The following is a 24,305-nucleotide window of genomic DNA, read 5'->3' on the forward strand; positions in this document are numbered from 1 at the left end:
TCCCTAAAGCCCAAGACCTTACCGCTATTGAAACAATGTGTCGCAATGACAGACTGACTCCAAACCTACAAAACCTCCTTCTTGGTCACCATGACAAATTATAACCTCACTCACAATGACATCTCTTTTGAGGGCATCACCTACAATCAAATGCGAGGTAGAGCAATAGGCACCTGCATGACACCGTCCTATGCCAATCTGTACATAGGGCATTTAGAGGAATCCTTCCTCACCACTCAAAATCCCAAACCCTTCACCTGGTTCAGATGCACTAACAACATCTTTGTCATCTGGAATGAGGGTGAGGACACCCTATCCATTGTAATGGTACATTAATTACGTAACCATTATGGCACCTCACCTCAACCGCTCGATACCAGCAATATTCGACTGTGTTTCTGTAAAATAGTTAACATATTTCTGTGACAACATTCAGATCTGATTTCATTAATGTAGAGGTACCTTGATACATCAATATGTGTATATTGCAATGATATTATTCTTATGTGTATTTTTTCTTTTGTCACTATGATCATTGACATACTTGTAACTCTGATTTTTGGGCACATAAGCAGTTATTGCAGAGTCAAGCTTTGGTCGTCAAGTTAAAAAGACGCAAATTGTATCAGTTTATGAAATGTGAACTTAAATAGTGAGGAAGATATTTTCAAGTATGTTTTATATTGTGAAGTGATGTTTTGGAATGAGTTACGTGATATTGCAACAAAAGAAATAAGAAAGAAGTGTAACTTAAATTCGGAGTACTGATTACTAATTTTACATCGCCATTGTCCTAACTTGCAAAAGTTTAATCTTCAAGAATGGTTTATGAAACACATCTATAAAACTTTTGAATATCACAGAATAACACTTAGGCCTCTTTGCATCTGAGCTTGGAATCATCACTGCCTAGATTTTCAACGATTGAGCCATGAGTTCACAACGAGACCAACGTGGGAAACATGAAAAGATGAGTACCTAGTTTCTCCATTATTTCAAGAAATGACTTTATTAACTGTGCTCTAATGACACCTGCCACATAATATAACTTTGTTGTTGCCGGAAAATGCAATATTTAGCAGTGTGAGCAACACTACAATCATAATTAATTTTTGACCTTTGTTGTGGCAGGGTTGTTAGACCACGTTCCTCCAGAACCTCGACACCTTCTCCCCAATTTGCTTCACCTTATCCTCCTGAATCCAGCAAGCCACCTTCCTCGATGCTGACGTCCACCTCAACAATGGCTGCATCAGTACCTCCATTCAGATCAAACCTACCACCCACCAACAATACCTCCACTTCGATAGCCATCACCCCTTCCATACATACGCTAAAGGTCTCTTGTTGAAGCCTTCACAAGCTGAAATCATCCTCCCAACCATGTCTGGAAACAGATTTCCCGTGCCTTATATCTCCAATGATCTAATACCTCCCACAGTACCACTGGGGAGCAGTCCCATCATGACTCAGTACTAAGCCTACATAGGACTAGAGCAAGAGAATTACATTTTCTGCCAGGGCTATCACTACCTCTCATCATGCCCTGAAATGAGTAATATTCTACCCACTATCCTTCCCATAGCAGTATTCTACCACCCGCTGAACCTACACAATATCGTAGCCCATCCCTACTCCCCACTCCTTGACTCATGGCTCATGTCCCCATACATCCTCCCACCAGCACATATGCCGGTCCAGTCACAAGCATCACCTATCCCATCAAAGGCAAGGCTCTCTGCGAAACCAGTAATGTGATCTACAAGCTAAGTTGCAACCACTGTGTTCCATGGACATGACAGCCCGCTAGTTGTCTGCCCACATGAATGGCCACCTACAAACTGTAATGAAGAACCAGCTGAAACACCCAGTTGCTAAACATGCTGTTCAATCAATGTTCTTCACATCAATGAATGCTTCACACCCTGTGCCGTCTGGATCCTTCCTACCAACACTAGCTTTTCTGAACTGCACATGTGGTAAGTCTCCCTACAACGTAACATTCATTATAGGGTCTAGAAAAATTTCCACTACCAGTCACAATGAAAGATTATTTATTCATCACACAACCGGTTTCGGGCTTGTGCCCATCCTCAGGTGTTTATACATTTATATAGATCTTTACATTGCTGGAGATCAATGTAACAATATCAGAGAAGGAAAGTTGCTACTCACCATATAGCGGAGATGCTGACTCGCAATAGGCACAACAAAAAGATTCACACAATTATAGCTTTCTGCCATTAAGGCCTTTGTCAGCAGTAGACACACATACATACACACAATCACTCATGCAAACACAACTTGCGTTTGCATGAGTGTGTGTGTGTGTGTGTGTGTGTGTGTGTGTGTGTGTGTGTGTGTGTGCGTGTATCTACTGCTGACAAAGGCCTTAATGGCCAAAAGCTATAATTGTGTGAATCTTTTTGTTGTGCCTATCAGGACTCAGCATCTCTGCTATATGGTGAGTAGCAACTTTCCTTCTCTGGTATTGTTACATTCTATCCTGGATTTTCCATCGGAGATCACTGTACAAATACAAAAAAAATTATTTGCTGATGACTAAACAGATACAAGTGGAACAATTGTAAGTGTCAAAGCAGCATTTGTTGAAAATCTCTCTGTATTTACATAAAGATGAAGCATCATTATTATAATTATGCTGTGGTGACAGTTTTTCCACTTAGTTGCACTTTTGTTATAATTTTCACGTCCATATTTCAGTTTTATAAAGTTTAGCTGCATATTTCACTATTACAATGTGCACTCGTGAAATACACTATGTTTACTTATGAACATGTAGGCTATGGTCCAAGAACTTAGATGTAGGAGGTGTAAAGATGTTGCTCATACAGAAACATGTAGGTTACGGTCAAAGAACTTAGCCATAGGAAGTGCAAGGATGTTGCAATAGATAGAAACTTAAAAAGCTATTATAGACTGTGAAGTTTTTTTGATCCACATTATGATGTTTTTTGAACCACATCTTTGTCGGAGAACTTAGATCTAGGAAGTATAGTGATTTTACACATATGAAATTACTAAAAGCTATTACAAATAAAAAAATGAGAGAACTGTTTTGAGTCACACTGTTGTCAGAGAACTAGTATCTAGGAAGTACAATGATGTCATACACATGAAATTTTGAAAACTACTACAAATTACAAAAATGACAGTTAAAGATTGTGTTTACAATATGACTTTTACAAATTACGATAATGACACTTTAACTGTTGTACGATTGCTACATCGGCTTTCCATAGAATATTACTTTGCTATTGTATCAGAGGATAATGAGCTTTTATTTTTGAATATTTCATGAAATATGTGGAGACAAGATTTGTTTGCAAGCTCCACTTGTTCGCTGAGAATAAGGTGTTGTGAGTTAGAACTGTGGAAGTTTCTAGCTCTTCGAGCAGATTTATTTTCTTTCCTTTGTTGACAATGTGTAGTATTTGTAGATTGTCTGTAATGGCTGTGGCTCAGTGACCATGGTCTTTTTGGTGCATTGCAAAGGTGGATTTATCAAAGTTATTTAGCCGGAAGGCATCCATATGCTCACGTTATCTTATAGTAAAACTCCTTCCAGTTGGACTATGTAGAACTGTGGGCAATTGCCACATAAAAGTTGGTAAATATCTGATTTGTTGTGCATGTGGTTATTTGTCTTACTATTGTGGATGATGTGCTGTTGTAGCTGAAAGAAATTTGAATACCAGTTTTCAGCACTAACAACAAGCTACAACAGCACATCATCCTAACAGTAAGACAAATAACCAATGCCACCACAAATCAGGTATTTACAAACTTTTATGTGACAACTGTCACCACAAGATAATTATAATAATGATGCTTCATCTCTATGTAAGTACAGAGATATCAATATAATGGAAGGAAACATTCCACGTGGGAAAAATTATATATAAAAACAAAGATGAGGTGACTTACCGAACAAAAGCGCTGGCAGGTCGATAGACACACAAACAAACACAAACACACACACAAAATTCAAGCTTTCGCAACAAACTGTTGCCTCATCAGGAAAGAGTGAAGGAGAGGGGAAGACGAAAGGAAGTGGGTTTTAAGGGAGAGGGTAAGGAGTCATTCCAATCCCGGGAGCGGAAAGACTTACCTTAGGGGGAAAAAAGGACAGGTATACACTCGCACACACGCACATATCCATCCACACATACAGACACAAGCAGACATATTTCGTCTTTCCGCTCCCGGGATTGGAATGACTCCTTACCCTCTCCCTTAAAACCCACTTCCTTTCGTCTTCCCCTCTCCTTCCCTCTTTCCTGATGAGGCAACAGTTTGTTGCGAAAGCTTGAATTTTGTGTGTGTGTTTGTGTTTGTTTGTGTGTCTATCGACCTGCCAGCGCTTTTGTTCGGTAAGTCACCTCATCTTTGTTTTTATATATAAGTACAGAGATATTTTCAACAAATGCTGCTTTGCCACTTACTTGTTCCACTTCTATCTGTTTAGCCACCAGCAAATAATTTTTTGTATTTATACAGTGATCTCCAGCAATATAAACATGCATATGGACGTACAAACACCTGAGGACGAGCACGAGCTCGAAGCCGGTCGTGTGACGAATAAATAATCTTTTATTGTGACTGGTAGCGGAAATTTTTCTACACCCTATAAAGGAACAGTTATGGAGTTCAACAGCACCCACTATGGATAAAATTCATTTAACATTCGTTCTTGTAACGTGCCCCCCCCCCCCCCCCTTGACTTCAACCTTCACTAGTCCCTGTCCTCCATCCCTTCCCTACTCCCATTCGAACACCATGCATGCCTTCTATTTCTATTTAACCAGTGCACCCTTCTCTACATCTCCCTTCTCTTCTTCCCCCTCCCCAGCACATCCTCACCACTCTGCCCCTAGCAGCCCTATCCTCTCCCCATTATGTTCCTGCTTGCTCCCGCAGCAGCGCATCATCTCCTCCACCCTACCCTGCTATCCCTCCCCCTCCCCACCCCATACCACCTCCTTAGCCCACACCTACCTGGGTTACTGCTCATTTCAGATACAGGTGCAGCCCATTGATGGGCTGATCAGGCTGTGTGTGTGTGTGTGTGTGTGTGTGTGTGTGTGTGTGTGTGTGTGTGTGTGTGTGTGTGTGTGTGTGTGTTTTTTTATCTTCTGAAGAAGGAATTTTGTTGTCTGAATGCTAAAAATTTAGCAGCTGTTTCAATGTGTCTATCTGCAACTCAGTGCCTCCTCTATGTGGTGAGTAGCATCTATCATTTTCATATTGTTGCTATTCCACCATGGACTTTCCAGTGTTTGAAGAACAAGTACATGTACATATAAATGAGAGAGCAGAAAATATTGAAGCCATAACATATGATCAAAAGAGTGACTTAAAGGAAGTGTTGATGCAAAACAGTGAGGTATTTTCAGATATGTCTCTATCAGGAAAAGATTCTGATTGTAGGTCAAAGTTTAAAGAATATGAAGCATTGTTTCACAAACCTTTTATTATTCCATTTTCCAAGAAAGAAGTTGTTAGAAAAGAAATAGAGAAGATGCTTCAATAGGCAATAATTACGCAGTCTAACATCAGATGTAATAATTCTTTGATATGGTTTAAAAAAAGCAAATTAAATTAAATAGTTTTTGGAGAAAGTGACCAATCAGCCAATATTGATGAAATTTTACTACTCCAGGGGTCTGGTTTAAACTTTGGTCTTGCAATGGTCTACCAAATTTTTCTCGCAATGTCCTATACCCTAACTCATCATATACCCTAACTCATCTTCATCCACATCCTTGTCCCTTCCTGTAATTGCCTTCAAGTACATTTCCCTTGTGTAGCCCTTCTATTGATTCCTTCCTCCCTTCAGCTTTCACTTCTCTGCCTAGTATGGGCTTGCCTTTTGCGTGTGTTGGGGCTCACGGGCACTCAATGTCAAGGTCATCAGTGCCCTCTTATCTTCTGAGCTCTTAATATTTGTGTAATTGCTTCTGTTTTTTCCAAAGGTTTCCTTTAGGTGGAGTATATCCTTCCCTATAATCTGATCCACCAACGATGGCGGTTTGCGCAGCTTGAGACACGGATGGGGATTGCACTGTTGCTAGTTACAGGCAACAGTACATTCATGTGCTCTATGCTTTAAGAAAGTGTGTATACTGCAAATTAAGTCTCTTGCTTTCTTGTGCAGAATTTGTCCCTTACCATCACCATCAGCCGAGGCAACTCACAACAAATGGAATAAAAATTCACTAAATAACTCAATATGATAATGTTTAATGCTTGCACTGGCTGCAAGATTCACAGCAGAGTGCTGAGAAACTAATGAATGCTTATTGGTTGTTGGAGAAATTGTGACGTAGATGCTCAGAAGCAGCCTAAACTTGACTGCCACCTGACTTCAACTACAATTATGCATGCTTCTATTCCTTGTATTTCTTGTCTAGCATTCCTGCTTCACCATTTTTCAGTTTCTGTCAGTCTCATCTATTAGATGTACTTATTCCCATTTGCCTGCTTCATTTGCTATATTTTTCTATTTTCTTCCTTTCTCAATTATATTCAATATCTTAGGTGTTATCCAGAGATTTCTTCTGGGCTTTGTCTTTCTTCCTGTTTGATCATCTGCTTCCTCCACTATTTCTTCTCTCAAGGCTATCCAATCATCTTCAATTACATTCCTAACTCCTGTTCCAGTCATTATCTAATGCTATCTTTGACACTTTCAACAATCTCAAGTTCTTTCAACTTATCCAGGTCCCATCTCCCTATTTCCTATCATCCTGCTTTCCTTGCAGCAGAATTACAGGAACAGAGTTCTCAAGTGAAACAGTCTTGTTAGCAAATTTTTGTTCACAGCCTGAAAACTGGGGGAACTATTTTGGTATGGCACAGTCAGATTCATCATCTTCTCTATGAAAAGTTACTGTAACAACAGATAGTTCCATTTTTATTGTACCACATAACTCCTAGAATGAAAATATTACTTACATTCTAATTCAGGTATCTTAGTCAGAAGTTTACAATTACATAAGTTATTCAACAGAAGAAAATTACATAGCCAAACCCAAAACTTTACTTTTTACTTCTGAGTTTGGCAAAGTTTCTTGTTCAGGCTAATTACTGATTAACATTATTTAAAATTTTCATATTTTTGTTTGCATATGCAGAGTCTGGATCAGTACCCAATTACACATGAAGACAAAAATAATTAAAAGCTCCAGATATAAACATACTGTTACCTGGTTTCTTTCCGACATAAGGAATTCTAGATTGGCACCTGGTAAGCCCAATTCAAGATACGTTTTCACAAGCCTCAAGTCAGCCGAGTTCCCATCCAAGCCATGAACACAGACTATCAAATGTAAGCCTTCTGGAGAAAATATTCTATATTCATCACTGATGTGAAAATAAGGCAAAGTGGAGGCCAGAGTTGGAAAGTCACTGTTGAAAAGACAAATTATTACCAGAGATTTTTCCACAACCTTTAAATGAGTAACAAAAGTTTCACTCTAAAAACTCCAGTCTAGAATACTATGAACATAAGAAAAATCCAGGATGGAATGTAACAATATTATGAAAAGGATAGTTGCTACTACATTTGACAAAGGCCTTGTTGGCTGAAAGCTTATTTTGTGATTGCTTTTTTGTTGTGCCTATCTGCAACTCAGCATCTCCGCTTCATGCTGAGTAGCAACTATCCTTTTCATAATATTGATAGTAAGAACATAATTTGTTTATGTAAATTTTTTCTTCATTACCTATTTTCTGTAGTATCATCAGGGAATACATACATTTTTACAGTAAACACTGAACCAATAAATGGTATGCATCCATAAAGGCTGTCTGAGGCAAACACTGCAACTACAGTAAGGCAAAATTCACAATTCAAGTAATATATAAATAAAATTGCAATATTAATTTTTAAATAAAATCAAGACTTTTCAAAATATCGGATAAAAACTGTGGGATGAATGAATAAAAATTAGGACAAGTTAATTTTCAGTCATATGGACGTACTACCAATTGATTTCGACAAAGAGGAATTGATAATACTATTCGGCATACAAACGTTTTGAACTCAAGTTTGTGGGGGAAGAGGGCGGGGCCTCATTTTACTTTGATTTGCGAGTAATTTCTCTAGAAGCTCCTTTTCATAACTTGTCAAATAGCAGAAAGTGACACAAGCAAGGTCAATAATTTTTTTTTCCTGTGAGAACTTATGTAACTTCTAACTCTAGGCATTTTTCTTTGGTGCACAAAGCATTAATTACTGAAAACACTCTCTCTCTCTCTCTCTCTCTCTCTCTCTCTCTCTCTCTCTCTACTTGTGTCTGAATCTCAAATTTCTATCAAACACTCCACAAATTTTCTGATACATCTTAGGGTCTTAAAGAGACACAAGTTATAGTGAAAATTAGTTAAAATTTTCTACGGAAGCTGACAGTCTCATGGCACGGAATGAAACTGGAGCATTGTGTTGCTTCTACTTACTTTAAAGTTCCCTAGCTGAAGTTCTAACTTTCCAGAAACATTGTTCCAGCATCAACTGAAGATTAGTATAGAACTAACATACTTTGGAGATTTACCAGGACAACTTTGGGGCTAAACCACTATTGTAAAATGTGCTTCTCCAGTAGTGGGAATGTAACCCACTGTGGTATGACTCAGCACATGCTAAGAAAGGCAACTGCGCTCTAAATGAAAGTTGCAGTTTGATAGCTGGCTACCTATGACTAAAATGAACTGATAAACTATATTACCTTTCAAGGCCATGGTTTGAAACTATAAAATTTGGAATGCCACAAAAGCTTGGGATGAAGAAAGTTGTAATAAATGACAATGCATTGATTCATGGCCTACTATCAGGTAATGTTCATTTTGAAATATCAAATCACATTTAATAAGAACACCTATACACATAATTAAGCACTGATGGCAAGTAGTTGTACCCCTATGCAATTATGAGAATATGAACATTTCCTTTTCCATTTTCATGGCAAAATGATGATGCAAAACAAAATTTTTCATTAACATCGCCTTTTCAACAGAGACAGCACTATAGAAACACATTATCAGGAGACGTGTTGTTCATCACGCAATGAATATAAAACTGAGAATTAATATAACTGCACAGTTTCATTGTCAGCATATATAACCTGTAAATCATCCCTGTGAAGTTCATCTGTCTTTTAAAATCTTCTTTGAATTTGATGAAGCTGAGTTCTTCATCTGCGATGGAAGAGACCAACTTCTGCCTTAAGCGTTCCTCCCCATCCTTGGAGTAGCACTCACACATCCTGTCAGAGGATGGTAGGGGTGCTGGAGCCAACAAAGCTGCTGGTGCTTGAGGCAGCTGAGCTGCTGGAGTTTGTGTCGGTGCTGGTGCCGGCAGTGGACCAGGAAGTGATGAAGGCACTGGGCAGGAACATGGTTGATCGACAGCTGGCGCCCTGCAATATTGACACAGGCCTTACATACCAAACAAAATGTAACTAAATCTTTTTATCTTTTTTAAACCATGTATCTCCTCCACATGTTTTTCAATTGCAACTTTTATGATGAGACAGGTTACCATGAGAAGTCCTTTGTTTCCTCCAGTAGCCAATTATTTTATGAAAAAAACCTGAAGACATTGCTCACATGAAAATAGCATAAAAACAGAAGTATCCTGAAGATATTCTAATTTTGTAGGAAAATATGTGAATATCTTGGAGTAAAGGAGACTACTGACCAAAAAGCAGAAGCTCGACTAATCAGCAGACACACTAAACCATACCCTTCTTCAGGGCTTTGGTTATCTCTCATGTTCTGAAATGAGGGACATCCTACCCAAAATCCTTCCCACCCCTCCTAAATTGGAGTTCCGTCACCTACCCAACCTAGATGACATCCTAGTTCCTTCCTATGCCACTCCTATTCCCAATCCCGTGTCCAGCCACCCTGATTTAGGTTTTCCGTGATTTCCCTAAATCGCTCCAGGCAAATGCCAGGATCGTTCCTTTGAAAGGGCACGGCCAACTTCCTTCCCTGTCCTTCCCTAATCCGATGACCTCGCTGTCTGGTCTCCTCCCCAAAACAACCCATTCCCAACCCCTTGCCATAGGTACCATACGCCTGTTGAAGTACAAGGTGCAAGACCTGTCTCATCCATTCCATTCTTGTCATAGGCTTATCCTACTCCATCACAGGCTCAACTATTTGTGAAAGCAGCCATGTCATATACCAACTCTGCTGCATATACTGCAGAGCTTTTTACATCTGTATGACTACCAACTAGCTGTCAATAAGGATTAATTGCAACTACCAACTTGCTGCCAAGAACAAAGTTGATCATTCAGTGGCCCAACATGCAGCCAACCATGGCATGCTCAATTTCAATGGCTGCATGACAAACCTTGCCATCTGGATACTTGCCCCCACCAATAGCTTCTCCTAAAGTCGCAGATGTGAGTTATTCCTGCAACACATCCTTTGCTCCTGTAGTTGCCCTAGTTTCAATCTCTTGTAACCCACTGCCCTCCACCCTTCATCCAACTTATCCCCTTATTCTGTCTAGTCACCCCCTCCCAATTTGCGTCACCTTCAGTGTGCGCCACTCCCCACTGGCTCTGACAACTGTGCATCACATGCCAAATCCATTCACCTGCTACCCCCTCCCACACTTTCCCAGCCGGCAAACCGACTGCCTTTCTCCTAACTGCTAATCACTCACCCTGAACAATCCTCCCTATCTTACATCTCTCTCTTTATCTGCCCCAGCCAAGAAACTCAGCCTAGTTCACTTGGCAAAATAGAGCACAGGCATTGTGTCTTCAGCCGGCATCATGCAGGGACGTGTGTGTGTGTGTGTGTGTGTGTGTGTGTGTGTGTGTGTGTGTTTACTTGTACCCTATCTCAAAAAATGATTAAGCAAATTTTCTTTTTTGTGTGTGCCTATCAACAACAACACTTCTGCATTTTGGTGAGTGGTATTCTTTGCTCCGAAAATATGCTAATGTTACTTTTGTTCATGTAGCAGAATTCTTTTATTGTGTTCATTCGTTACCTCATAAAACAATGTTTTATGATGTAATTGGAGAAAGGTCACTCATTATGGGTACCTGATTTAGACATGTTGGAACAATAATATAGTGATGGGTGCCTTGTGACGTACAGGCTTGTACAGCAAAATCCATAACTGATTTGGAACTGCGTATGAAGAATTGCCACTACAATTTGCGAACTATATGAATTTAACATATTTTGACATGGAGAGAATAGATAGATAGATAGGAATTATTAGTTTACAATGATCATCTGAATCAGATCAAATGAATATTCAGAATTTTGGCCTGGGAGAATGTTTAATGCAAATCGTTTTTACACAGAGTTACACACAGGAAACTGTTTTAAATTCACTACGCTAATGGCACCTGCTTTTAAGTTTAGAGTATTTTACCCAAGTAGTGAATCAGCTATGTTTTTCATAGGTGTACTACAATTAAAAGTGTGACATGCTTGAATAAAATAGCTTACACTTACAAAGAGAATAAGTAAATAATAATCAATATCAATTTGGACCTTTGCATAATGATCAAATGAAATAAATGGTTTATCCAGATGTCAAGTCAGCAGTAGTTTAATAGTAAGCATATTATCAAATTAGGTAAAAGTGAAATTCTGGGCACAATGTCTGGGTTTTGAAAAACCCTCTTTGAGGTCCCAAGAGACTGAAAAAATGCGCACATGACTCCAGTACATAAGAAAGGCAAAATTAGAGACCCGCAAAATTACAGACCAATATCTCTAACTTCTGTTCGCTGCAGAATCCTTGAACATACTCTCAGTTCGAATATAATAAACTTTCTTGGAACTGAGAAGCTTATGTCCACGAATCAGCATGGTTTTAGAAAGCATCACTCATGTGAAACTCAGTTTGTCCTTTTCTCACACGACATACTGAGAAGATGGATGAAGGGCAACAGACAGATTCCATATTTCTAGCGTTCTGGAAAGCATTTGACACAGTGCACCAGTGCAGGCAGTTAAGAGTATGATCATATGGAATAAGTTCACAGATATGTGAGTGGTTCAAAGACTTCTTAAATAATGAAACAGTAAATTATCCTCGATGGCGAGTGTTCATCATAGACAAGGGTACTGTCAGAAGTGCCCCAGGGAAGTGTGATAGGACTGCTGTTGTTCTCTATATAAATAAATGATTGGGTTAACAGGGTGGGCAGCAATCTGTGGTTGTTGGGTGATGATGCCATGGTGTATAGTAAGGTGTCGAAGTTGAGTGGCTGTAGGAAGCTACAAGACAACTTGGACACAATTTCTAGCTGGTGTGATGTATGACAGCTATCCCTAAATGTGGAAAAATGTAAGCAGATGCTGATGAATAGGAAGATCAAGCCTGTAATTTTCAGATACGGTAGTACTAGTGTCCTGCTTGACACAGTAAAGTTGAAAATATCTGGGCATAATGTTGCAAAGCAATATAAGGTGGAATGAGCTCGTTGGAACTGTAGTAGGGAAAACAAATGGTCGATTCCGCTTCATTGGGAAAATTTTAGGAAACAGTGGTTCACTGGGAGACCGAATATAGGATGCTGGTGCGACATATTCTAGAGTTCTGGATACTGCTCGAGTGTGTGGGATCCGTACCAGGTCAGATTGAAGAAAGACATTGAAGCAATTCAAATGCAGGCTGCAAGATTTGTTACTGGGAGGTTCGAACAACATGTAAATGTTATGGAGGTGCTTTGGAAACGCAAATGAAAATCCCTGGAGGGAACGAAATGTTCATTTCAAGATACACTATTGAGAAAATTTAGAGAACCAGCATTTGGAGCTGACTGCCAAACGATTCTACTGCCGCCAACATACATTGCGTGTAAGGACCACAAAGATAAGATATGAGAAATTAGGGCTCATATGGAGGCATACAAAGATTCGTCTTTTCCTCTCTCTATTTGCGAATGGAACAGAAAGGGTTTCCAGCATGGTTTCAGAAGAAGTAAGAGCACAATGTCAGCAGCAGTACAATTTATACATAAGGCTCCACAAAATATTGATGAAAGAACTGGTAGAAATAGTGTTTTTAAATCTTTCCAGTGCTTTTGGCAGGGTGCATCATGGTATACTGGTGTTGATATGGTAAATGATTAGCCCAGTGGAAATTTATTAACTCTACTGGAGACATATCTGATGAATACGTAATAACCTGAAATCATGCATGACCATAGCAACACCACAGGCACAAGAAGTTCCAGAATGAGAACAACAAAATTTGTAGTGCCATAGTGCTCTCAACATGGTACCAACACGTTTTACAACATATGTAAATGAGCTTCCTCGTATTGATGATAATTTAACTTTTCGTCACTATATATGCTGATGATACAAGTTGTCTTTGGGGCAAAAGATCCAGGCAATCGTAGTAAGAAAACACAAAAATTTATAGACAAAATACAAGATCATTTTGAAAGTGAAAATTTAAGGGATAACCTCTCAAAAACCAAAGTAATGTACTCTCCCCCTGGTGAATCAAATCAATGATAGCTGAACGACTCAAGTCTTGTTGCAAGTTTTTTAGCACATGCATAGATAATAAAGTGACCTGGAAACAACAAGTTGATCAGTGCGTAATAAACTAACATCTAATCAATATACTCTATATGTATGGTTTCTGTTCTGTCAGATATGCCCGACAGAATGGACACACACACACACACACACACACACACACACACACACACAGAGAGAGAGAGAGAGAGAGAGAGAGAGAGAGAGAGAGAGAGAGAGAGGATACAGGGGGTCCATTGATCGTGACCAGGCCAAATATCTCATGAAATAAGTGTCAACGAAAAAACTAAAAAACTACAAAGAACAAACTTGTCTAGCTTGAAGGGGGATACCAGAAGGCACTATGGTTAGCCCGCTGGATGGTGCTGCCATAGGTTAAACGGATATCAACTGTGTTTTTTTAAATAGGAACCCACATTTTTTATTACATATTCGTGTAGTATGTAAAGAAATTTGAATGTTTTAGTTGGACCACTTTTTCCGCTTTATGATAGATGGCACTGTAATAATCACAAATATATGGCTCACAATTTTAGATAAAAAGTTGGTAACAGGTAGGTTTTTTAAATTAAAATAAAGAACATAGGTACATTTGAACATTTTATTTCGGTTGTTCCAATGTGATACATGTACCTTTGCAAACTTATCATTTCTGAGAATGCATGCTGTTACAGCGTGATTACCTGTAAATACCACATTAATGCAATAAATGCTCAAAATGATGTCCGTCAACCTCAATGCATTTGGCAGTACGTGTAACGACATTCCTATCAACAGTGAGTAGTCCGCCTTCCGTAATGTTCACACATACATTGACAATGCGCTAATGCATGTTGTCAGGAGTTGTCGGTGGATCACGATAGCAAATATCCTTCAACTTTCCCCACAGAAGGAAATCCGGGGACGTCAGATCCGGTGAACGTGCATGCCATGGTACGGTGCTTCGATGACCAATCCACCTATCATGAAATATGCTATTCAATACCGCTTCAACCGCATATGAGCTATGTGCCGGACATCCATCATGTTGGAAGTACATCGCCATAAAATGTTCAAACGTACCTATGTTCTGTATTTTAATTTAAAAAAAACCTACCTGCCACCAACTGTTCATCTAAAATTGTGAGCCATATGTTTGGACTATTACAGTGCCATCTATCACAAAGTGAAAAAAGTGGTCCAACTAAAACATTCAAATTTCTTTACATAATACAAGAATATGTAATAAAAAATGGGGGTTCCTATTTTTAAAAAACGCAGTTGATATCCGTTTGACCTATGGCAGCGCCATCTAGCCTGCCAACCACAGCGCCATCTGGTTTCCACCTTCAAGCTAGACGAGTTTCGTTCTTTGTAGTTTTTTCGTTTGATGCTTATTTCATGAAATATTTGGCCCGGTCACTATCAACGGACCACCCTGTATTTATTCTACCACCCTGTATTTATTCTGTGGTGGTGCACAACAAGGTCCAAACCACTTGTGGGAATTGCAGGAAATGCTACAAAGAAATGAATTAAGTGGACAGGAACACTACTCAACAATGTGTGATGAGTAGAGAAGTTGGGTCAGATGGAAAGACTGGCCTTGGCAGCCAGAGACAGTGGTCATGTGTCGGTGCAAGTTGCATTTGCATGAATCTGTGTGTGTATGTTGTCTAATTCGGAAAATGGCCTTATGGCTGAAAGCTTATTTGTCTAGCAGTCTTTTTGTTATGCCTGAATGCAGCTCAACGTCTCCACTATTTGATGAGTAGCAATCTATCTTTTTCATTACATTGTTAGAATTATATGTAAAATATTATAAGTTAAGATCATGCATGTTTTGTTACATTCTGGGACCAAATAAATTTATTTATATTTCCAGTAGGTCTTGGTGATTCTGAAATGAAATTTTCTCAAAGTGCTAAAGATACAAATCAGATAAACTTATTATCACAAAAAATAACAATGCCCAGAAACAATGGCCACCATAACCAATGTGCCATCATAAACATTAATGCGTTAGTTGAATGCTTTAATTACTTGTAGAAAATGTAAGAAAGAAAGATGTCATTTTAGATTGGACTGCTATGTTTACTTACTTTTACTGTAAATAGATAATAAACCCAAAACTCTATCTAAATATTGATTGTAATTCACAACAAAATCACTTTAAGAAGACGCATGTTCATTTACATTACACCAAGCAGTAACACTAGTTCAATGATACTTCATTACCAATAGATACTACATGTACTGAAAATATTTTGGGGATTAATGTGTTCCTCTGGTATAGATGCAAAAGTAAACAGGAAGAAAGTAGATGATTCGAAAGTCAGCTGAGAAAGCCCAAGCAACATTGTTAACTTAGAAATGACTAAGTAACAAATTTTAGTACTGTAAAGGTAAATGAGAAATAAATTTGTATTTGAAAAGTAAGAAAGTATGAAACATCTATACAGACAATTTGAGAGCAATTAGTAACAGACTGGCACCACACTGTATATAAATATGACCTCAGAGGTGAATAAGGCTGACGGTGAAAAAATAATGAGGGACAGACATGTATCATCTGAAAGCAACTGGCAGCATTATTTTAATAACTTACTATTTTTGCCCTGATCAGTGACGTAATAATTTGTGTATCAGCATTTCGACACTTTCAGTCTGTCATAAGTACTTAGATGAATAACTCATATCTATTATATAATTCTAAGTTCATTTACCTTCTTCTGATGTTACTGTTTGCCCCAACTTCAACGGCTGAAACCACATACGCTATGTTTTTAGACAAGTACTTACCATTCCAAAACACACATCTTCCCAAGTAAATAATAAAGAAAACAACATTTTTTTCACAAGTAAACAGCACTTACTTTGGAGACGGCGTTTTCTTGCTTGCTATTGGTTCTACTTTTGAGGATGCACTTTGAGCTTGGGATTGTATCTCTCTCTCTTTCACTAATTTATCTTTCTCAGTTTCTTTTTCACTCAAAATCCGCACATTTGGTTCTAAGGATTTCTTTTCAACTTCTTTCACACTTTCATACACATGATACAGAAGATTGTCAATTGGCAGTGGGGGTGAGGTCTTTGGCTTGATCCTCGTAGTAGAGGGAACAGATCGTGGAGGAGGAGGCGGCGGAGGATCTCTGAAAGGTTCTGGTGGAGGAGGATCATCCCGGAATTGTTTTGGTGGAGGCAATCTAAGCTCTTCGTAAGGATGTTCCACTGAGGGCGGTTTGGAATCTAAAGGCTCTGCCAGCTCCTGCAATCTGGCACGCAGCTGATCTCCGTTCACTACTCGATGTTGCTTGCTAGACAAACGACGTTCTATACAAATTTTAGGAACAAAATCACTTCCTTCTGGACTCAACTGACCACTGGATGTATCACCAGATGTTCTTCCACTAGAGTTAGACACCCATCCACTCTGTTCAGATGTTATGTCAGAAAGAGAAGAGGAGGGAGGTGAGGACAGAGAAGGGCACAAAGGTGATTTTCCTGGGGAACGAGGTTTCGGTCTCACACTTGTTGGAACTGGCTCGACTAAACTTGACTCTACAGAAATCAAGGCTGGATCTGCTGAACTGTACAATCCCACTTCTATCTTGCTGAGCTCTGTAGGTCCTGCAGGAGTCCGTGGCAACTTCTCCGGCTCAGACGGGGTGTCTTTCGGAGGAGATATCGTCGGTGGAAGGGGTCCTGCTAAATCGGGCATCGAGCCACCGGTACTGGCCGTGAACCGCAGAGGCTCGATGTCATCTGGAATCCTCTGATCACGTTGCGACACTGCGACACTCGGAACTGACGGCGTACTTCTCGATTGCTTCATTGTTAGGTCTGTGGTTTCACTGAGATTAAAAGGCACACTTGCACTCTGCTCCAACCTCTTAAATGCACTATTGGCAACCGAATCACCAGACTCTGTGGAGGGAGAAGTACCAACCACTTCTGTGTCAGCCACTTTAAGTTCTAAGCGGAGATTATTTTTCAGTTTTTCTTTAAGACCGTGGCCCGGAGGGAGTGGCAATGTTGCAGGCATCGGAGGAGGGACGGTCGGTGCAGTAGATCGCCCCGCACCTACTGCCGGTAACTCCAAGCAGTCGACACTTCTCTCGCGCCGTATCTGTGTGGACGAGGACCGTGTTACACCGAGAATGTGAGGAACACCCAGAGAAGGATTGGGGGCAGATGAAGAAGAGGTTGGCAGTGCAGTAGATGTGTCAGCGGCTGTCCACCTTCCAACTGCCACTCGCCGTGTTGCGGCATTTGGCACCAGTTTCGGTTGTGATGGAATGGGGCATACAGATACCACGGGTTGAGGCGCTGTTGATGTACCAGTTGTCTTCAGTTGGTCCAACGACTTGCTGTGTCGTGTTGGCAAAGCTGCTCTGGTACCAGGCAGCCCTTCACTGTCAGAGGCCCCACGGTGTGATGGAAGTGTTCCCCCAGAAGTTGCTACAGAGGTTGGCATCTGCCGACCCCTGTGTGGTCCCAGTGTTAGAGTGGCCTTCAGGACATCACAAGCTAGCTGCTGCTCATTAACACCTAGCAGACCTAAGAAAATGTTCGATATTAGTTTTAAAATAGAAATGGCAGATAATGTCAATAGCAGAAGGAAAATAAAATGAAATACTCATGTTTAAAAACATCTGCTTGAAGAAAACAACATATCCTTGAGACTTTTCACTATATTGCCTTTACCTCAGTAGATACACGTTGTGTTAACAAAAATCCTGACATAACCCACAATGATGAGTCACTTCTATGCTTATTATAACAGGCATTCAATAATAATGTCTATGAACAACATTAACAAAATATGTAAAAACAGCTATTGTAGCATTTCATCAACTGCATACAGCCACAATGGAAAATGTGTGTTTTAGCCATAGGGAGGCCAGCTGCAGCCTAGTACGCATGGGCAGCATCCACTGTCGCAATAATGCAGCATCAGAAAGAAGACTAGTCCATTATGCGTAGCTCAGGAACTTTCACAGTACTTATGTAATTGATGCTGGAACTTAAGTGATTGTACTTGATATAAAAAGTAACAGTCCAAAACACAATTTATTTATATTCTACTGGAGACAGAAAATGAACCCAATGACTCGAGTAGAATGTAAATAAATTGGAATTTGGACACTTGTTTTTTTATTCTTATATCAAATTGTCACTGGCATAGCACTAAAATGATGATTAGTTTACCTCTCACAAACAAATGAATAAAGAGTCTAAATGTCATGTGAAAAAAAAGGAAGAAGAAGAAGAAGAAGAAGAAACAGAGAGAGACAGAGAGAGAGAGAGAGAGACAGAGAGAGACAGAGAGAGAGAGAGAGAGAGAGAGAGAAACAAATGAGCCCTCGGTCACAATTTTTAGACTTATTAACCATATTTCAACACTACTAAGAGTGCCTTCACCATAATTAAAACATTTAAAGCGGCCTATAACATGACTACAAATTTATGGGAAATTTTTTTATATGAAACTGCACGTACTGACAAACAATACAAGACAGAGACAGTACTTACGTGTCACATATAAAATAAATAACAGGCCAAGAAGGGTTTTAGTCACAATTTTTTTTAAAAAGAATGCATGAAGGTGAGCAACTCTAGGCTGCTCGTACCTGTACAGCCACAGGTTGCAAAAAAAAAAAAAAAAAAAAAATAATAATAATAATAATAATAATAATAATAATAATAATAATAATAATTTCTTTTTTCTTTTAAATTTGTGACTAAAGCCCTTCTGGCCTGTTATGTATTTTATACATGACATGTAAGTACTGTCTCCGTCTTGTAATGTTAGTCAGTACTTACACTTTCATATAAAAAATATTTTCCCATAAATTTATAATTTTGTTATACGCCACTTTAAACGTTTAAATTCTGATGAAGGCACTCTTAGTAGTGTTGAAACCTGGTTAATAAGACTAAAAATTGTGACCGAGGGCTCATTTGTTTCAATTTTAATTTATGAATGGTCACTAAACCAAGCAGTGATGTTTAAAACTTTGTGAATCACCAAACATTTCCGCCTCGACTGACATCTCTGCCCAACCTCTTTGCATTTACACATGTCTGCCTGTGTCTGTATATGTACGGATGGATATGGATGTGTGTGTGTGTGTGTGTGGGGGGGGGGGGGGGGGGGGGGCACTCGCTAGTGTATACCTGTCCTTTTTTCCCCCTAAGGTAAGTCTTTCCTCTCCCGGGATTGAAATGACTCCTAACCCTCTCCCTTAAAACCCACATCCTTTCGTCTTTCTCTCTTCTTCCCTCTTTCCTGATGAAGCAACCTTGGGTTGTGAAAGCTTGAAATCTGTGTGTGTGTTTGTGTGTTTCTTATTGTCTCCTATCAACATACCAACGCTTTCGTTTGGTAAGTTACAGCATCTTTGTTTTTAGTTACATATATATGGATGTCACAGCTGTGGTGAAACATGTTTGGATGATACACAAAACAACAATTTGTGTACTTGCAAAAAGACAGATCCATCCTTAATTCATCATTACTTTTCTGCAAGTATGGGAACTGAGATCAAAATTCCAATATGACAGATAAGTCAATATTTTCCAATTACATGTCTACACAAAAGTAACATTACAATTAGTTTATAATTTATAGAAAACACACAAATATTGAGAAGTTACTGCATGCTTAAACACATACTTGTCCTGCAAATAGGCAAAGTAAAGAAAGCAATACACATTATGAGAAAAATAATGGTTATAAGGCTACCTCAATTAAAATGATTTTCACATGGAAAGCTGTAGTGAGCAATAAACAATAAATGGGTTACCAAGCAGAACATTTCTTCTATGTCACAGGATGTATGCATTTTAGAATGTGAGGAGTGGAGGAAACATATGGCTTTAAAGTACACACACACACACACGGAGTGAAAAGTTACATTCATGCAATTAAAGACACAGACACCAAATGTTATGTACAGAAAATAATATCGAAAACATGTAGTCTGTCATTCCACATTTACATCTGAAACCAGTACATAAATTTAACCATCAATCTTTGTAAAATTTGCATCAGTTGTCACATTTTCCTGATGAATGAAATCTTTTAAGTTCTATACTGTGCATGGTTTTCCTGCATACACCCTTACTTTCAGATGCCCCAAAATGAAAATTCACAAACCAACAATTCAGGCAAAAATTGGAGCCACAAACAATTGTGGACATGGGAGATTCTGCATTGGAGGAATACGTGTTTCATTGTTTCCAACTGTGTTCTTGTTGGAAAAACTGTTTTCTCAGCTTACTGAAACCACATACTGACAGGGAAAAATCTTACCTTACTAGTTTTAAATGAACAAAATGTTAGGCCCTGAACTTTTTCTTTCCACAGACTGTTAAATTTTCAAGCAATCGCATTTCATTTTTCTTGTCATTTAATAACTGCACACACAACTTATTATGTCTGACTTCTGATCTGTAGTGTACAAAAAATTTACTTTTCTTAAATGACCCATACTTTCATATCATTTTTAAAACAAACATTAGCATAAGCATCTGGTTCCTGTAAGAAATTTCATTCTGAAGGGCTGTACAATTGTTACGATAGGGGCTATCCAGAAAGTAATTTATTCTACATAATTCCACTCACTGATGAGTTATAGGATAATTTTTGGGTCTACTTGACTTGCAGAGATTTCCTCCCCCAAAATATAGCAAAGTGTGATAAAATAACTATATCCAGCGTTGATTTCAGAATATCCTGGAGAGACATCTTCAAAGAACTTGATATTTTGATAAATATTTTGTAATACGTATACTAATTACTCTTCATCATGGCAAATGTTTCTCTTTACTAAAAAAGAGTGCAATGTAAGAATATTTTGACAAAGGCAACATCTACAAATGCTTCAAGGATTTAATCTCTACAGATTATAAAAATGTATATATGCATGTATGTATGTATGTATTTATTTAAGATCAACATCTCCTCCTGAACCACTTGCTCAATTTCGACCAAACTTTCTACACATATCACTATCTGAAAAGAAGCACTGGTGGCGGGGATTGGGGTGGAGGTTGGGGGGTGAGAGGAGAATGTTAAGAACCACCTAACTCTCAAAGGGGTGTGAGAGGGGATGCAAAAGAAGCAAAACACACCATGTGCAAGTATTGAGATTATATTAATCCAATATTTCAGAATAGGAACACTTAGTGACTTGCACAAAACTACACAAAATTTGAAAACTTTTTTCAACTTTTTCTCACTTACATCCTTAAATCCTTAATGTTAAATACGGAACATGTTAACTCATTTGTAAAGTAATCAGAAGTTTGATGCTGTTTTATTTGGGGGGGGGGGGGGGGGGGGGGTTCTTTAAAGAATCGGAGGTTTACTGGTTACTTACTATCTGTAAAGAAGCACTATGCTGTTAACATCTACCTCCACCCATAGGGGTGGGAATTAAAAACAGGGTGATAATTAAGTGTGCCTTAGGGACACCTGGAGCATCTCAACCAAATTTGGTGGATGACTTATTACTTGTATAAAAATACTGTGGAAGTAAGATTGCCCACTACAACTGAAGGGTGGGGTGTGGATTACAAGTGATCAAAAAATTTTCAGAAAAAACCCATTGGTGTTTATTTCCTGTATTTAGTCGACTTGGAATACTTTCAAAAGTATGAAGTGCAATTTGTCATTTATTTACACAGTTCGGTGCATCACCAAGTCACGAGAATGAACACTGCAGTGAGCCAGTAATTTTGTCAACATGTTCTGGGACCTATGATCAAACCATGAAGCTAAATATCACAGATAAAGTTAACATTGTCTCTAGAGCTGTATGGTGTAAAACAGCAGAGAAACAGACATGTATGTGTGCAAAAAGTGTGTGTGATGCACACTTGCTCATCATCTTTTCCTAAGACCCTGCATCAATTTCAGGCAAATGTTGTACACTTATTACTTACCATCTGTAAATAAATAATATTGTGGGGGTAGCAAGCACCAACCTGCCATTGGGGTTGGGGTGGGGATGATGTCACTGTGATGGACAGGGAATGGGGGAGGAAGTGGTGGGGAGATGATGAGATGGCCAGGCAGAGGAGGAGGGAGGTGGAGATGGAAAGAGAGGGGGGAGAGGAAGAGGAGATTATGGATAGGAGGAGGGAGAGGGGAGAGGGGGGGAGGAGAAGGACGAGGAGGAGGAGGGAGGCTGAGGAGGAGGAGGAGGGAGGCTGAGGAAGAGGAAGAGGAGGAGGAGGAGGACGAGGATACAGGGAGGGGGGAGGACAAGATAGAGAGGGGGGAGGACAAGATAGAGAGGAGGGAGGAGGAGGAGGAGATCAACTGATAGAAGATTTAAATAAATAAATACCTGGGAAACACTGGGTTTCTCTGCTAACAGGAGTAAAAATGGAGTCAGAAACATGGCTACACATGCACACTCACCAACGTGCCAGAACACACTGAAGATCTTGTGGTTAATGCAGTGGTTGCAGCTTAGCTTGTACAGCATTGTATGTAGGCATGACAACCAACAAGCTGTCTGTCAGAATGAACTGCCACCGACAAACTGTGGCCAAAAAACAAGTGGACCACCTTGTTGCTGAACATGCTGCCAAACACGATATCCCTCATCTCAATGACCGCTTCACAGCCTGTGCCATTTGGATACTTCCCACCAAGACCAGCTTTTGTGAATAGCGCAGGTGGGAACTTTACCTGCAATACATCCTACGTTCCCGTAACCCTCCTGCCTCAGCCTTCATTAGTCACTGTCCTCACCCATCCAGCCCCCTCCCTGTTCCCATTCCAGCACTACACCACTGTCATTTCACCGCCACACCCAGTCTTTTAATTTCTTTTATTTTTATTTCTCTCCTTTCTGCTATTTACCCCTTCCCCCCTCCGCACCTTCTCTCCTGCCCTCCGTCTAAACTGCAACACTTCACTGTCTGCCACTCCCACCATATTATCCCTCCCCCTCCCCATCCCACCCCAGCCTCCTCCTTACCCCCACCCAGTCGCCACTCCCATCACGCACTGGTGCTGCTGCTCAAATGTAGTTTCAGCTCTCTGAGATGGCAGACGTGTGTGTGTGTGTGTGTGTGTGTGTGTGTGTGTGTGTGTGTGTGTGGGTGTGTGTGTGTGGGTGGGAGCGCACTCGCACGTCTACTGCTGACAAAGGCCGTAATGGTCGAAAGCTATAATTGTGTGAATCTTTTTGTTGTGCCTATCCCGACTCGGCATCTCCGTTATATGGTGAGTAGCAACTTCCCTTTTCTGGTACTGTAACAAAACTAATGTATTATATTGGCAGTGTAATCCATACTAGTATTATGAATTTGAAAGCAACTATACAAGTGTTTATTTTCATGATTAAACTGCTGAACTGATTTTGACGAAATCTGGCAAGGAGATAGCTCGAATCCTGAGAAAGAGCATAGGCTACTTTGCAGGGAGGGTGGATCACCCACAAAGAGAATGAAGTAGGGAATGCAACATTTTTTTATTTTTTTATTTCTCACATCAACGAACATAAACAATGTTAAAAAAAATTATTAAATTGTTGCATGATGAACATGTTGAGTAATGTATAGGCACTTCCTGGCAGATTAAAACTGTGTGCCGGACCGGGACTCGAACTCGGGACCTTTGCCTTTCGCGGGCAAGTGCTCTACCAATTTAGCTACTAAGTTGGTACAGCACTTGCCTGCGAAAGGCAAAGGTCCTGAGTTCGAGTCTCGGTCCGGCACACAGTTTTAATCTGCCAGGAAGTTTCATA

At 39.6% G+C, this 24,305-nt stretch overlaps 1 protein-coding gene across 1 annotated transcript in view; it reads right to left on the reverse strand.

The window, feature by feature from the left end:
* LOC124605342 (protein FAM135A) overlaps positions 1 to 24,305 on the reverse strand; it is a 600,028-nt gene that overhangs the window by 68,158 nt on the left and 507,565 nt on the right. Inside the window, exons 11-13 of the mRNA XM_047136953.1 lie at positions 16,413 to 18,096; positions 9,147 to 9,440; positions 7,230 to 7,431 (exon numbers count right to left, since the gene is read on the reverse strand). Coding sequence (XP_046992909.1) covers positions 7,230 to 7,431; positions 9,147 to 9,440; positions 16,413 to 18,096 — 2,180 coding nt within the window. The remainder of the gene's footprint in view (positions 1 to 7,229; positions 7,432 to 9,146; positions 9,441 to 16,412; positions 18,097 to 24,305) is intronic.

Source organism: Schistocerca americana, chromosome 3, assembly GCF_021461395.2.
Source record: "Schistocerca americana isolate TAMUIC-IGC-003095 chromosome 3, iqSchAmer2.1, whole genome shotgun sequence".
Taxonomy (NCBI): Eukaryota; Metazoa; Arthropoda; class Insecta; order Orthoptera; family Acrididae; genus Schistocerca; species Schistocerca americana.